The sequence below is a fragment of the Sus scrofa genome, chromosome 3 (assembly GCF_054392235.1).
Source record: "Sus scrofa isolate SSC_HxYL_T2T_F1_AM1 chromosome 3, Sscrofa_HxYL_maternal_Yorkshire_Landrace_v2.0, whole genome shotgun sequence".
NCBI classification, from domain to species: Eukaryota; Metazoa; Chordata; class Mammalia; order Artiodactyla; family Suidae; genus Sus; species Sus scrofa.
In genome coordinates this window covers 60,606,610-60,619,758 of record NC_139385.1, presented here as the reverse complement: position 1 = coordinate 60,619,758, position 13,149 = coordinate 60,606,610, and the positions used below count along the sequence as shown (strand labels likewise).

At 47.8% G+C, this 13,149-nt stretch overlaps 1 protein-coding gene and 1 long non-coding RNA gene across 6 annotated transcripts in view; one reads left to right on the top strand and one right to left on the bottom strand.

Moving 5' to 3' along the window:
• The window catches only part of ST6GAL2 (ST6 beta-galactoside alpha-2,6-sialyltransferase 2), a 76,080-nt gene that overhangs the window by 13,418 nt on the left and 49,513 nt on the right, over positions 1-13,149 (bottom strand). For all 5 annotated transcript variants that reach the window (XM_021087112.2, XM_003124855.5, XM_005662348.4 and 2 more), the window contains exons 3-5: positions 12,684-12,781; positions 10,410-10,511; positions 7,394-7,568 (exon numbers count right to left, since the gene is read on the bottom strand). In XM_021087112.2, the coding sequence (XP_020942771.2) occupies positions 7,394-7,568; positions 10,410-10,511; positions 12,684-12,781 (375 nt within the window). The remainder of the gene's footprint in view (positions 1-7,393; positions 7,569-10,409; positions 10,512-12,683; positions 12,782-13,149) is intronic.
• The window catches only part of LOC146404655 (uncharacterized), a 347,061-nt gene continuing 344,502 nt past the window's right edge, over positions 10,591-13,149 (top strand). The window contains exon 1 of the long non-coding RNA XR_014841359.1: positions 10,591-10,941. This is a non-coding gene — a long non-coding RNA (uncharacterized LOC146404655). The remainder of the gene's footprint in view (positions 10,942-13,149) is intronic.

Sequence of the window (13,149 nt, the reverse complement as noted above, 5' to 3'; positions counted from 1 at the left end):
ACATAACGCAAGTGGCAGGAAAGATACTGACTTTCAACAATTCCAGCTAACACTGGAACATAATGTATAGGTAAGGTAAATTCAAAATTTCTGAGACTAACCAATAAAACACTACAAAACCTGTTTCTGAATGAGGGCTGAAGGCGAAGGGTGTGTGTACTGAATATGCTGGTCTGGCGGAAATCTAGAGCCGTTTTGTGGTTTCCACACCATAAGATAGAAAATAACGAGAAGTATAATAAAGATTATTTAAGGAGCAAAGGTGATGTTTTAAGTGATATTTCTTGAAAACATCTGTCATGAGAAAGTGGTTTGGAGGGAGTTCCCACTGTGGTGCAGTGGGTTAAGAATCTGGCTGTAGTGGCTGGGGTTGCTATGGAGGTGCAGGTTCAACCCCTGGCTGGGCAAGGTGGGTTAAAGGATCTGGCGTTGCTGCAGCTGTAGCTTAGATTCAGTTCTAGGCCTGGGAACTTACATATGCTGTAGGTGTGGCCATAATAAAAAAGGTAGTCTGGAAATTTGTATTTTAGGTAATAAAATAATAATTTAAGAAGCATCTACTGTATTAAGTAAACTCATACCATGCAGGATTAATACCTGAAGGCCAATTTTCAGCTCATTTATATTGTACTATTGGATGGTTACATACATTCAGGATTCATTATTTACAGGAAAATGTAAAAAGTTGTTCCTAATCAACATAACAGAATTGAGTTTACATGCTCATAAATACAGATGTTAAATGGCTTATTATTTTGTGTTAACGTTTTATTATTTTGTGTTAACGTTTTATTATTTTGTGTTAGCATCTGAGTTTGGACGATATATTGGCAAATTAGAGCCACACATGCGAAATAAAATGGGAAAGAAAGGAAGTTATGACCTGTTTTTAAGCTGATTATTCTTGCGTATATACTAGAGAGCCTGAAATTGCAGTGTTTGCATCTATGAAACCTAGAAATACGATGTCCAATATAACCAATAGAGGGTGCCTTTTAAAAAGGTGAGAGGAGGTGTTGGTAGCTCCTACAAGAAAGTACGGCCGACTTGAGGCTAATGCCAGTGCCATCTCTAAGCTGCTGATTGGGTCTGTGCCCCCGGCCTATCCACAGAGGCTCTCTGCCCCCAGCCAGAAGTTTAGACTGGGGCCTTCTGCATGGCTGGGTGCCTCACTGCAGGCAGGTGGCAGAACAATTCAGCCACCTTCAGAGCCCCAGGTGAGCTCACGGACCTTCTACAGAAATAGCAGTCTCTATGAGGGCTATGTCAAAACCAAGGGACTCCTTATCCTGTCAGCCACGGTGCAGTCAAAACGACCTCCTAGGACCAAACCGCAGGAGGAAATCTCTGTATCCAACCAGGGCTGAGAGAGGAAGGCTCCTCCTATGAGAACAAGCAGTGTCCCAGCTGAGGCTTCACAGAAGGGCTGTTCCCAAGAAACAGGTCCCACGGATGACCTTGAACCATGTTCCTTCCTTCTAGTTTTAAAAAAACCTGTGCAGTGCAAGACGGGTAAAGATCCCTGCACTGCTCTTCTGGAGGCGGAGAGGGGACACACAATACATCTCCAGGCCCTTACTAGTGAGCCTCTGTCTGTGATCAGGAAGGACAGATATGGCCTCTGGTCAGAGGTCAAAGAAAAAGTCATAAGTCAATGCTTACCAACAACTATCAACATGTCGTACCCTTTGCTCCTGAGAATTTGTCTCAAGGAAAGAGTTTAAAGGAAAGAAAAGTCTATACATTCACATACAGGATAAATGATAGTGTGTATTATGTATTAGTCCACGGATATAGTAATGACTCATCAATATGACTGTTTCATCATATCAAATGATTAGAAACAATCTAAATACTCGACAGTGAAAGAAAGGCATACATTATGATGTACTTATTTGATGTAATGACATGGTCTCTGTAATATCAGAGAAAACAAAGATCTCTTATCACCCTGATCATACATTTTACTGAAAGAATGGCCTTTTTATATTTGGGACAGCAGTCTTGTTTGACTGAGCACAGAGTTTTAGGTGGGGTACCACCCAATAAGAGTAGACAGCAAATATTGGCTATCACACTGGGCACATGATAATTCAAAGTAAAGATACTATTATTTTCTAGTTGGAAGAATTGAGGTTTGGGGACATTAAGTGACTTGCTGAAGGTCAAGGTCATTGGCGGGTGGTGCCGAGATTAGATTCTGGTCTCTGCAGAGCCCAAGATCTTAACCACAGCATACACATAAAGTGATGTGGGAGAGATAAGCATCTTTCTAGTTTTTTCTTTTTATGCCAGATAAATCTGTTTTTCCAAACCTACAGCTTACTCCCTTTCCTCTATAAGTAGAAAAAGTCCCCCTATTTGCAGATAAAACAATGATTTGTTTAGTTGCAAACTAAGAATCTGTGCCCAAATCTGATTTCCTGAGGACATCTTGCCCCAAAGGAAACTTCTCCACAGGAACTGATACAATACATGGATCCTACGGAAGCCAGGAAAAAACAAGCCCTGCCCTTGAGGTCACTGTGCTCAAGGACAAACTGATGGAGAAACATCTCCAGGCCCACATGGCCTAAGGGACACTTGGAAGGGGCCCTGAACGGAAATTGCTCCCGAACTCCTCTTCCCTTCAGTGCTTATTGCTTTCCCTTTCCCAGCAGAACACACACACACACACACACACACACACACACACACACTCTCACACAACACACCCCTCACAACAGGGCCAGCCCACATGCTTTGTGTGTCATCAAGGAGACTGCTGGTGCTGGTGAGGGGTTACTGGTCAACGATGATAAAAGATGTTATGCTTTTTGAATAAAACATGTTGACCCAATTATTACTGAGAGCTTGGTTTCCTGAAATCAAGGAGAGGTGGGACCTTCCTTGTTGCTTCCCAAACTTTAATGCCACCCATCAGGCTATCCAAGAACCCAGGCCCCAAGATGGTAGAACCATCCAACCAACCAACCAACCAACCAATCACATACACAAACAAAAATCCTCTTTCACACTTAGCTCTCACGTGTGTCATTTTACAGTGAGTTTTCAGGACAGGAAATGGGTCCCCTTGTAATGAACAGAGTAAATTTTAGAGCTACATCTTCAAAGAAACAAAAAAAGAATGTTTGTTGTTAAAGGGCTACTAATGCTGGAATATAGGATTTAATGCTGCAAAATTTCAAAAGGCAAAGCTACAAATAAACAGTATTTTTAGTAATATGTTGTATCATTTTAACTAAGCACAACTAAAAAGGATTATTCCACATGTGTTTAAACACTGTATAAAGTCAGGGACTGAGCGGAAGTGGAGTCTTAGTGGTTATGAAAGAATTCTGTGTTTCTCTCTTGAGCCAAATGCAAGTCACCTTGATGGCACAGGTATCAATCCATCTGTGGACTAGATTTTGGAAGTTCTCTCCAAGTTTAAGATTCTAAAAAGCCAGAAGACTGTTCTTAAAGTGTGGACCCTGGACGAACAGTGTCAGCATCACTTAAGGACCTGTTAGCAACGCAAACTCTTGCCTCTGCACCTACCCAGGAACCCTAGGGCTGGGTCCAGTCACCTGCTGTCAGGAAGCTGCCGTGGCCAGCCCCCACCGAGGCCACCAATGGTCCCCAACTGGTATTCATGTCTGTGTAGCTCTACCCTTACAACGGGGCTGACTTATGTCACAGGCAGGACCTCGAAGGAATGGTGGCCTCCTCCTTGCTCCCAAAGCTGGGAAAGCCTTGTTCTGAGGAAGCCTACGGCCACGTTGGGAGGTCACTGAAGCATCCCCCACAGAGGGCCATGTGGTGGGACCCAAGGCCCCAGGGAGCCATCCTGGAGGGACACTGGCCAACCCCGCCAGACACTCGCTTGCAACCTCACGAGAGACACAGGGCCAGAGTCATCAGGCTCATTGGCTCCCAGGTTCCTGACCTGTGGAAACTGAGATGATAAACCCCTTGTTCTTTTCAGGATGGAAGCTTTGGGGCAACTTGCTTCACAGCATTAGACAATTAGTACACAAGCCGTCGGGGTGACCCTGATGTGTGCTAGAACGTTCATTCATTTACGGGGTAACGGATTTGGGGACCTACTATGTGCCAGGCTAAGAGCAGGATCACAGCGTGGGCAAAACAGACACCTCTCAGCCCCTGATCAAAATCTGTAATTACACTTGACCTATGTGCGTACACCCGTGTCACACCTGTCACTCCTGCACTGTCAACTCCAGGGAGGCAGCCCCTGCCTGGTTTCCTCACCACCACCCCTCAGGTCCACCCTGTCCCTGGCACCCAGGAGGGGCTCCGTCTATACCCGCCTGGGCCACTTTTCTCCTTGTCCTCACTGCCTTCCTCCTCATGATGAGGCCAGACCCCCGGAGCAGCCTCTGAATAACACTAACAACATGACACTGCAGGGGATCAGTGTCACAGGGAACTGAACTGCCATCGACAACAATTCCATAAAAAGACATGTCTCTTATGGTCAACTTAGTCAACTGTCAGAGTCCCTCTATTTCACACCTGCACGTTCATAAACACACATAAGGAAAACATATGCAGTGGGGGTAGATACATAAGGAATTAAATGTGAATCTATTTTTCCCATAGGCAGATGCACATCAGGGAAGGAAAGGGATCTGCCGGCTTCCGCTTCAGGGGGACAGGACAGGGGACGTGGGGCCTGCTGCCCCATGGCCCTGACATCAGAGGTTAGGGCTTTGGCAAAGGGCACGGTAGTGAGACGGTGAGGCAATGGCTTCTCAACGTGACCTTGGGGACGAAGAGAAGAGGCACTTGGAGGCACCTTTGATAACAGAGAATAGCGGCTCACTGGTTTTCAAACCTTCTCCTGAGATGTGGTGACGTCATTTTATTGATGGCTTTCAGGGCGCTTCTGCGCAGGTGCGGACATCGCCAATATCTGTGGGGTGCTTGTTGGCAACCTGTGCGCGAGCAGGGGGCACGACTTGCCCAGGCTCTGCCTCCTGACCCCCTCCCCACCCTTGGAGGGTCTCTCACAGAGATATGGCGGGGACAAGAGCTTCAAGCCAGTGTCACGTCTTCTACGAGATGTGTCCACCCGCAGGCCACAGCCGCCCAGCGGGGACCTAAGGACTTTCTCCACATGCTTTTCATGCTTTTGTGATCAGCAGAATGTAGCACTGCTGCACGTCACAGCCTTCCTTGGTCTACACTGCCCAACACGCTGCCCAAGCCATAGCCACCAGGAGCACATGGCTATCAGAGCGTGACATGGTGCTAGTGCACTGAGGAAGGGGCATTTTTTTCCTCTTCCTGCATCCTAATCGCCTTAAATGTAAAGAGCCGCATGTGGCTAATAGCTGCCAGACTGGACTGGACCATGTTGGAAAATAAGGAACAGTCGCAAACTACAGGATGAAAAGGTGGTGCTATGACTCCTACTTCTCAGGGGAGCAGGAGGAAGCTCAGAGGAGCAAATAACGCCCCCAGGTGGAAAACTAGTGAAGGCAGAGCAGCAATCTCACTCACCCAGCCCCCACCCCCGCAGTGACATCCAACTGCCCACCTGCTTGGTCCTGGAAAGGAAGCCAGAGGTGAGCAGTGGCCCCCAGAAACTCCGAAGGCTCAGTGAGTAGCTGGGAAAGGAAGCTGGCCGCCGGGGGCGTGACTTCTTCCCACAAAACACACGGGGATGCTGTTCTCCCGCAAGGACTACATCAGTGGAAGCGTTCCAACTGCACGGTGGATAGGAAGGATTTCCGAACTCTCGCTCTAATCACATATCAGCTACAGGAATTCCTGGGAAGGCACTGATATGATGCAGCACCCCTATGTCCTCCCCCCCCTTTTTTTTTGTCTTTTTAGGGCTGCACCCACAGCATATGGAAGTTCCCAGGCTAGAGGTTAAATCGGAGCTGTGGCTGCTGGCCTACACCACAGCCTCAGCAACGCAGGATCCGAGCCGAGTCTGTGACCTATACTACAGCTCACAGCAATGCCGGATCCTTAACTCAGTGAGTGAGGCCAGGGATCGAATCTGTGTCCTCAGAGATGCTAGTAGGATTCATTACTGCTGAGCCATGACGGGAACTCCGGTACCCACGTCCTTTTGTTCTGTCTCGGCTTCATTCCATTGGTTGATCCTTGGCTGACCAACTAGATTACACTTTCTTCCTACACTGACAGGACTCTGTGAAGCTGCATGAAAGACAAGAACTTAGGATTTCACAAAGGGACCTGGAAACAAAGCATGTCAAAGGTGGGACTTTAAAATGGGTGGGGGAGCGCCGCCCACGGAGGAGAATGGACGGACTGGTAAGTTTGATCTGGAATTCTTCATAAAATATTTCACATTATTATATTCCCCAAACCCACTCCAAACTCCGAAAGCCTCAGTTCCGATGCCCCTGTGCCAGCCTCTGTCACCAAACTGTGTCACCTCCCTATATACCCCGTTAAGCACAGGCACCTACTCTGGAGCCCAGGTTAGGCTGCAGGTTGGTGAGTTCACTGGAATTAGGGTGGAGAGGATCTAACTTTATGGACCAAATTACTGCCCTTTGGTTTGACTGCAGTTTTCATGTTGCCAAGGGGATCTAATTGCCTCCTTCATGTTACCTACTCTGGAAATAATAGGGCAAGAGGCTGAAACGGGAAAAGAAATGGGGTAGGACCAAAAACTTGGAGGCTCAAAGCCTGGCTGCAAAACGTTAATGCAGTAAGCCGAGTGTGTTGTCCTGTCACGTCAAGTCCAGACTCAGAGTTGCAGACTGGAGCTGGCTGACTGGTGGAGGAAGCTGAACACCGCCCAGCCCAGACCCACCAGAAACCTTGCAACTCTGGTGTGGCCAGTGGCTGCAGATCCCCTCCCGGACCTGTCCCCACATCAGCAGTGGGGCACGCCAGAGAGTTCCCAGGCCTCCACCCCGAGGAACCGCAGTTCTGTTTCCCGTGTGTGGCATGCCTGCCAGGAGCCCTGAGCTTCCGTTAAGGGTCCAGTTACCCCGAGGCCACCACCTGCAGCACAAGGTCATCATCCAGCTAAGCTGGCCTCCCTGCCATCCCTGCCAAGGGGCCAGAGAGGGGAGGGAGGTCACCCCGTGTCACCGCTAAATACCAGCAAGTGACCCTCCCCCCAGTGCCTGGGGAGCAAAGGGGTCACCAGTGGAGCCTGTCCCGTGCCCCCATCATCAAGAGAAAAACAAAGCAGTTCTTGTTGTGCACCTCGAAACGTGGAGCTGGTTTGTGAAGCCCCCGTGACTGGAGCTGGGTTTTTGTCCTCTTTCCAGTTAATCGATTTCCCCTCTCAAGACGCCTTCTGACCGCTCTTATGACACAGCATGAATGTACCTTTATCAAACCTGACGCCTCACCCTGGCCCGCCTGGCTGCTCCCGTGTCTAACACCCACTTACCGATGAAGCCAGAGGATGGCGGGTTGGGCTGGATCTTCTCCCGCGTGTTCTCCTGGATAATGTCCCAGAGCTGCCATATAAATTTGGGATGCAGAATGTAGAATGGCTGGTTTGGGTTTCGCTGACGATGCTGAACATATGGAGTGAACAGGTTGTAATCCGGCTTCTTGTACCACTGAGAGAGAACAGAAGATGAACACAGTCCAAGATAGAGGAAACAGGCCAGTGCTCAGGTTGCGGGCATGTAGAGGCTGAAGGGCCAGGCTAGGAGGGAGGGGCTGAGGACACCCCTTCCACACCCGATGCGGGAGCGAGTGCAGAGGCCGGGGTCTGGCTTGAGAGCCCGGCGCCTTCTTCTTCAATAAAGTCAGGCAGAGGTGCTGAGACGGCCTCAGCAGACTTCTCTATAAAGCGCCAGATAACAAACACACAGGCTTCTGGGGCCAGGTGGTTTCTGCTGTAGCTACTAGGCTCCGCCCTGTACTTGGGAAGCAGCCACAGAGGGTCCAGGAAGAATGGACGTGGCTGTGTTCCAATAAAACTTTATTTACAAAAACGGGGCCAGACTTGGCCCACGGCTGCAGTTTCAATCACTGTATTTCAGAAATGTTTTCCAGATCTAATGTATCATGTGGAAAGGTATCAGTGTGTAGGTTGGGGCTGCGGTTGGGGGATATGAGGGGCACACAGGAGCTCCTGCAGTGATGGAGGGACTCGATTTCTTTCTTTCGTTCTTCTTCTTCTTTTTTTTTTTTGTTTTTGTCTTTTTTTTAGGGCCACACCCAAGGTTTATGGAAGTTCCCCGGCTAGGGGTCGAATCAGAGCTACAGCTGCCGGCCTACACCACAGCCCCAGCAATGGGGGATCTGAGCCAAGTCTGTGATCTACACCACAGCACATGGAAACTCCAGATCCTTAACCCACTGAGCAAGGCCAGGGATCGAACCGACAACCTCATGGTCCCTAGCCGGATTTGTTTCCTCTGAGCCATGACGGGAACTCTGGAGGTTTGATTTCTTAATTATGGTGGTGGGTACAGGGCCGTGCACATCGACTAATACCCATCAGAATGTATGCTTACACTGATTCTACAAAAATTACTGCATGAAAGAATTAAAGGGGTTCCTGCTGTGGCACAATGGGATTGGTGGCACCTCTGGAACGCTGGGACAGAGATTCAATCTCGGGCAGAGGCTGCACCTGTGGCTCAGATCTGACCCCTGGCCTGGGAACTCCATATGCCACAGGGTGGCAAAAAAAAAAGAAAAGAATTAACAGTAAGGTTGATTAAAAAAAAAGTCTTCAGAAGTGTCTCAGATGCCACCAAGAAATGGGATGTGAAGACGGTGGGTGGGGAGGGGCTTACCTCATAGGGCCTGATGGTCCCTCAGACAGACACCTCGGCAAAGCTGGGCTTGGATTAAGATCCTAAGGCACAGCCCCTGGTTGCATGGGGTCTGTGGCTATAAAACTTTTGAAAGCACAGGCTAGTTCATCTTTAGTGAACTGGGCACCCAAACCCCAGCAGCGAGAGGGAAGCAAAAGGAAGTTGGGGCTCGATGCCCCCCCTCTTGCCTCCTCCAGATCCAGACACAGCAGAAGAGGAGTCACCAGAGAACAGCCACCTCTGTCAGCTGGACAGCTCTGTGCCCTGGGCTGGGATGCTTCTATCCCCGGAGGAGAAAAAGTCCAACATCCAGAGGCTCTCATTGGTCCGCAGACAGCAGAGGGCTGTCCGCACTTAAAGTCACAGGACCTGGGGCTGGAAGGAAGCTGCCAAGTTCAAACACAGTTTTGATGCTGGTTCTCAGAAGATGGTTTGCACGAGAATCAACCAGGCTCTATGTGCCAGGAATCCTGGGAACGGGGCCCTGATAAACACATCTGAACAACAGTCCCAATGCACACCTGGCTGAGAACCAGTCACAATGGGGCCAGGTGCAGCTCAATCTCAGGATGCACAGTGACAAGTGCTCCTGCCAGAGGGACCACTGCCCTAGGGCAGCTGCCCTGCAAAGTTACTCCTTGGAGGGACCGAGAGCTGTTCCCACATCCCTCCTAGGAAGCCGGCACCCTCTCTAGTCACAGCAGGACAAGTCCAGAGACAATGACACAGTTGACAGCATTGCTCTGGAGGCCAAGTTATAACCCACCTTCCCAGCCTTCTTTAAGAACAAGAAGGCTGGCTTCTTCATGCCGGTTTTCCCCAAAAGTAGACGGGCCATGACTGTAACTTGCTTACATTTTGATGGTTAGCAATAGTCTTGTTTATACTATATCATATGAGATTAAAAGGGTTTGGAGGCAGAAGCCAGAGAGTCCAACCCTCAGAAAAAGCTCGTGATGCATCCCATTTCAATAATAACGAGCTGTTGATTCCCAAAAGTTAGTCTTATCTTGCTGAGAACCTCCAATTTATTTCAAAAGGTCCTGGAGTATTTGGAAACAGACCGAACCATCTCACAATGGAAAAAATTTGAGTTTAATCAGCCCAACTTCTGGTGTAACTGGGAATTTCTGAGCATGTAGATGTTGTACATTTGCTTTTGTGTTTTAAATCCTCTAGAACAGAAAGTTCTCATTGTAGTGCAGTGGAAACGAATCTGAGTAGGATCTATGAGGATGCAGGTTCGATCCCTGCCCTCCATCAGCGCTGTTGTGAGCTGTGGTGTAGGTTGCAGACGTGGCTCGGATCCTGCATTGCTGTGGCTGTGGTGTAGGCGGGCAGCTGTAGCTCCAATTCGACCTCTAGCCTGGGAACTTCCATATGTTGTGGGTGTGGCCCTAAAAAAAAAACCAAAAAAAAAATTTCTGCAGAACAAAAACACTTTAGTATCAGGGGGTAATGCTCACCATGGATGCTACTGGAACTGGGCATCACTACACTTGAATTTAACCAGCACCCACAATTGGTTGCATTCTGTGTCAAAGTTTAACCCCTGACTTGCTCCTGATATTTATCGGTCAAAGGCACTGCCTGACCCTTAAGTGTCGGGGCACCTGCGGAAATACTCACCAGGTTAAGGTTTGCAGAATAAGGAGCTGGGTCCCACGCCACTAGGATGACATCTTTATACAACGAACTGTCAATGAAGTGATGGTTGGGGTTGGTCAGAATCTGCAAATACATAGAAAAATCATGTCACAGCCTGTGTCCTGATTCTTCAAAACTACATTTTAAAAAGAGGTGATAATTATTTATTTATTTATTTATTTATTTAAATTTTATTTACTTTTTTTTTTTTTTTATTTAGGTGACAATTTTAGAAAGGGGTTGGAGTAAGAAAAGAAAAATGTTCCAGAGATTTTCTAGGGGAGGGAAGGGACTGGCATTCCACGGCAAAGCACTTCAGAAACATTTGGAGAAAGGAAGGTTTCTTTTATAGAAACCTGCCTAGGGAGTTCACATCGTGGCTCAGCCATAACAAACCCAACTAGGATCCATGAGGACCCAGGTTTGATCCCTGGCCTGGTTCAATGGGTTAAAGATCTGGTGTGGCTGTTAGCTGTGGTGTCTGTCGAAGACGAGGCTCAGATCCTGCATTGCTGTGGCTGTGGTGTAGGCTCGCAGCTGTAGCTCCAATTCAACCCCTAGCTTGGGAACTTTCATATGCCGCAGGTGTGGCCCTAAAAAGCAAAAAAAAAAAAAAAAATCCACCTGTTCTTCCACTTCTACCAGGACTGGACTCATGTCTGGAGGCATCTATTCCTAGAAGATGTAACCCCTGACTGACTCGGGAGGCCCCCAAAGCCTCTTCCATAATTGCCCTCACAGGTCATGGGAGAGAAAGCTGCAGGCTTGGAAGAGCTGGGTTTTTCAGGTGCCTCCCCAGTGCCAGCCTCAGGACAAATGGGGCCCAGAGACCAGGAGCCGTGAGTCCACCCAGTGTAACTGTCCCCTTTTGGGGCCCTTTCCAGTTCTGGGTCAGTCCTTCAAGGTCACCTGCCAATCACCTTCTGTAAATTAGAGTCTGGGGGAAAACGATGCATTGATTGGCCTCAGTTTTAAGGTGCAATTTCCCCACCCTTAGAAAGCTGCTCCCCTTTTCCTTTGCATTTTAATAGTTCTGAAGTTAGGATGTATCTTACAAGTGACATGTATTTTAATTTGGTGGGCTCATCTCCTCTCTGAAGAACTGTCATCAGACAGGTGAGGAATTTTCAATCAGTGGTGTCTCTGCATTCAGGAAACGAGCCTTTTGTGCTATAAGAGACTCACCATAAATTGCTTTTCACCCCCAGGTCTCTATATAGTTTGAAACTCTGGAACCTGTTGTGGTTTGTGCTGAGAATAATTTTGCTATGGATTTTGGAAAATATTCTTATTCAGAACACACAGAGAGGAGTTCCCGCTGTGGCTCAGCAGAAATGAATGGGACAGTGTCCATGAGGACGTGGGTTTGATCCCTAGCCTTGTTCGGTGAGTTAAGGATCCGGCATTGCCGTGATTTGTGGTGTAGGTTGCAGGTGAGGCTCAGATCTCAGGATGCTGTGGCTGTGATGTAGGCCGGCAAGTGTAGCTCTGATTCTACCCCTAGTCTGGGAACATTCATGTGCCGCACCTTTGGCCCTAAAGAGCAAAAAAAAAAAAAAAAAAAAGCGCAGAGATACTTTCATTTAAAAAATTTTCCAATAACAAACTCAAGTTGCTGAGCTGCTCTGCCGAGCCCTGAATTTTGTTCCTCTGCTTTTCTCCCTTTATCCCGATGACTTCTTTGATTTAACTTTCCTTTTCTCCTTTCACAAAATGCAATAGGCTAAAGGTATTTCTACCTTTACTCTGATTTTTCCTTCTGATTTTATTTACTCATTTTTTCCCTCCTTACATCACACATGAATTCCCATTTCTCTGCATTTTTCCTAATACTCTTTTTTAAAATTAATTAATTAATTAATTTATTGTCTTTTTGCAATTTCTTGGGCTGCTCCCACAGCATATGGAGGTTCCCAGGCTAGGGGTCAAATAGGAGCTGCAGCCACTGGCCTACGCCAGAGCCATAGCAACGCGGGATCCGAGCCGAGTCTGCAACCCACACCACAGCTCATGGCAACGCTGGATCCTTAACCCACTGAGAAAGGCCAGGGACCAAACCCACAACCTCATGGTTCCCAGTCGGATTCCTTAACCACTGAGTCATGATGGGAACTCCATCACTAATACTCTTAATTAAAAGACCCACAGAACCAGGCCAGGTCACAGTCATGGATAGCAGTGTGATTTCTCTTCACTCACCCATGTAAACTATTTGCTTATAAAATGTCCAGCCACGAAAGCACTCCATCCTCTTACCTGGGAATTAATGATGCGGATGGTGGTTTTATTTCCCACATCCTTCTCGTAGCCGTGTGTAGGAGCAGAGTTAAATCTCAAAACTGCATCATGCGAATCTAAGGGCACAGAAGTGACAGACTCACTTTTTTTTTTTTTTCCTCTGCAGAATCAGCATAATCAAGGAAAATAGATTAAAGCAAATCTTTCAACACTTGAAGCCACTGAGACCCCTTTTAATAAGGTTCAGAGATCCAAACACATTTTTCGGTATACTGTCTGTCTGTCTATCTATCTATTTTGGGCTGTCCCCCTGGCATGCAGAAGTTCCTGGGCCAGGGATGGAAACTGCGACACAGCAGGGACCCGAGCTGCTGCAGTGACAGTGCCTGATCCTTAACTCTTTGAGTCACCAGGGAGCTCCTATACTGTAGAGTGACAGCTTGGCCAGGGGGCAAAGAAACATGAAAAACATATAAATCCATTA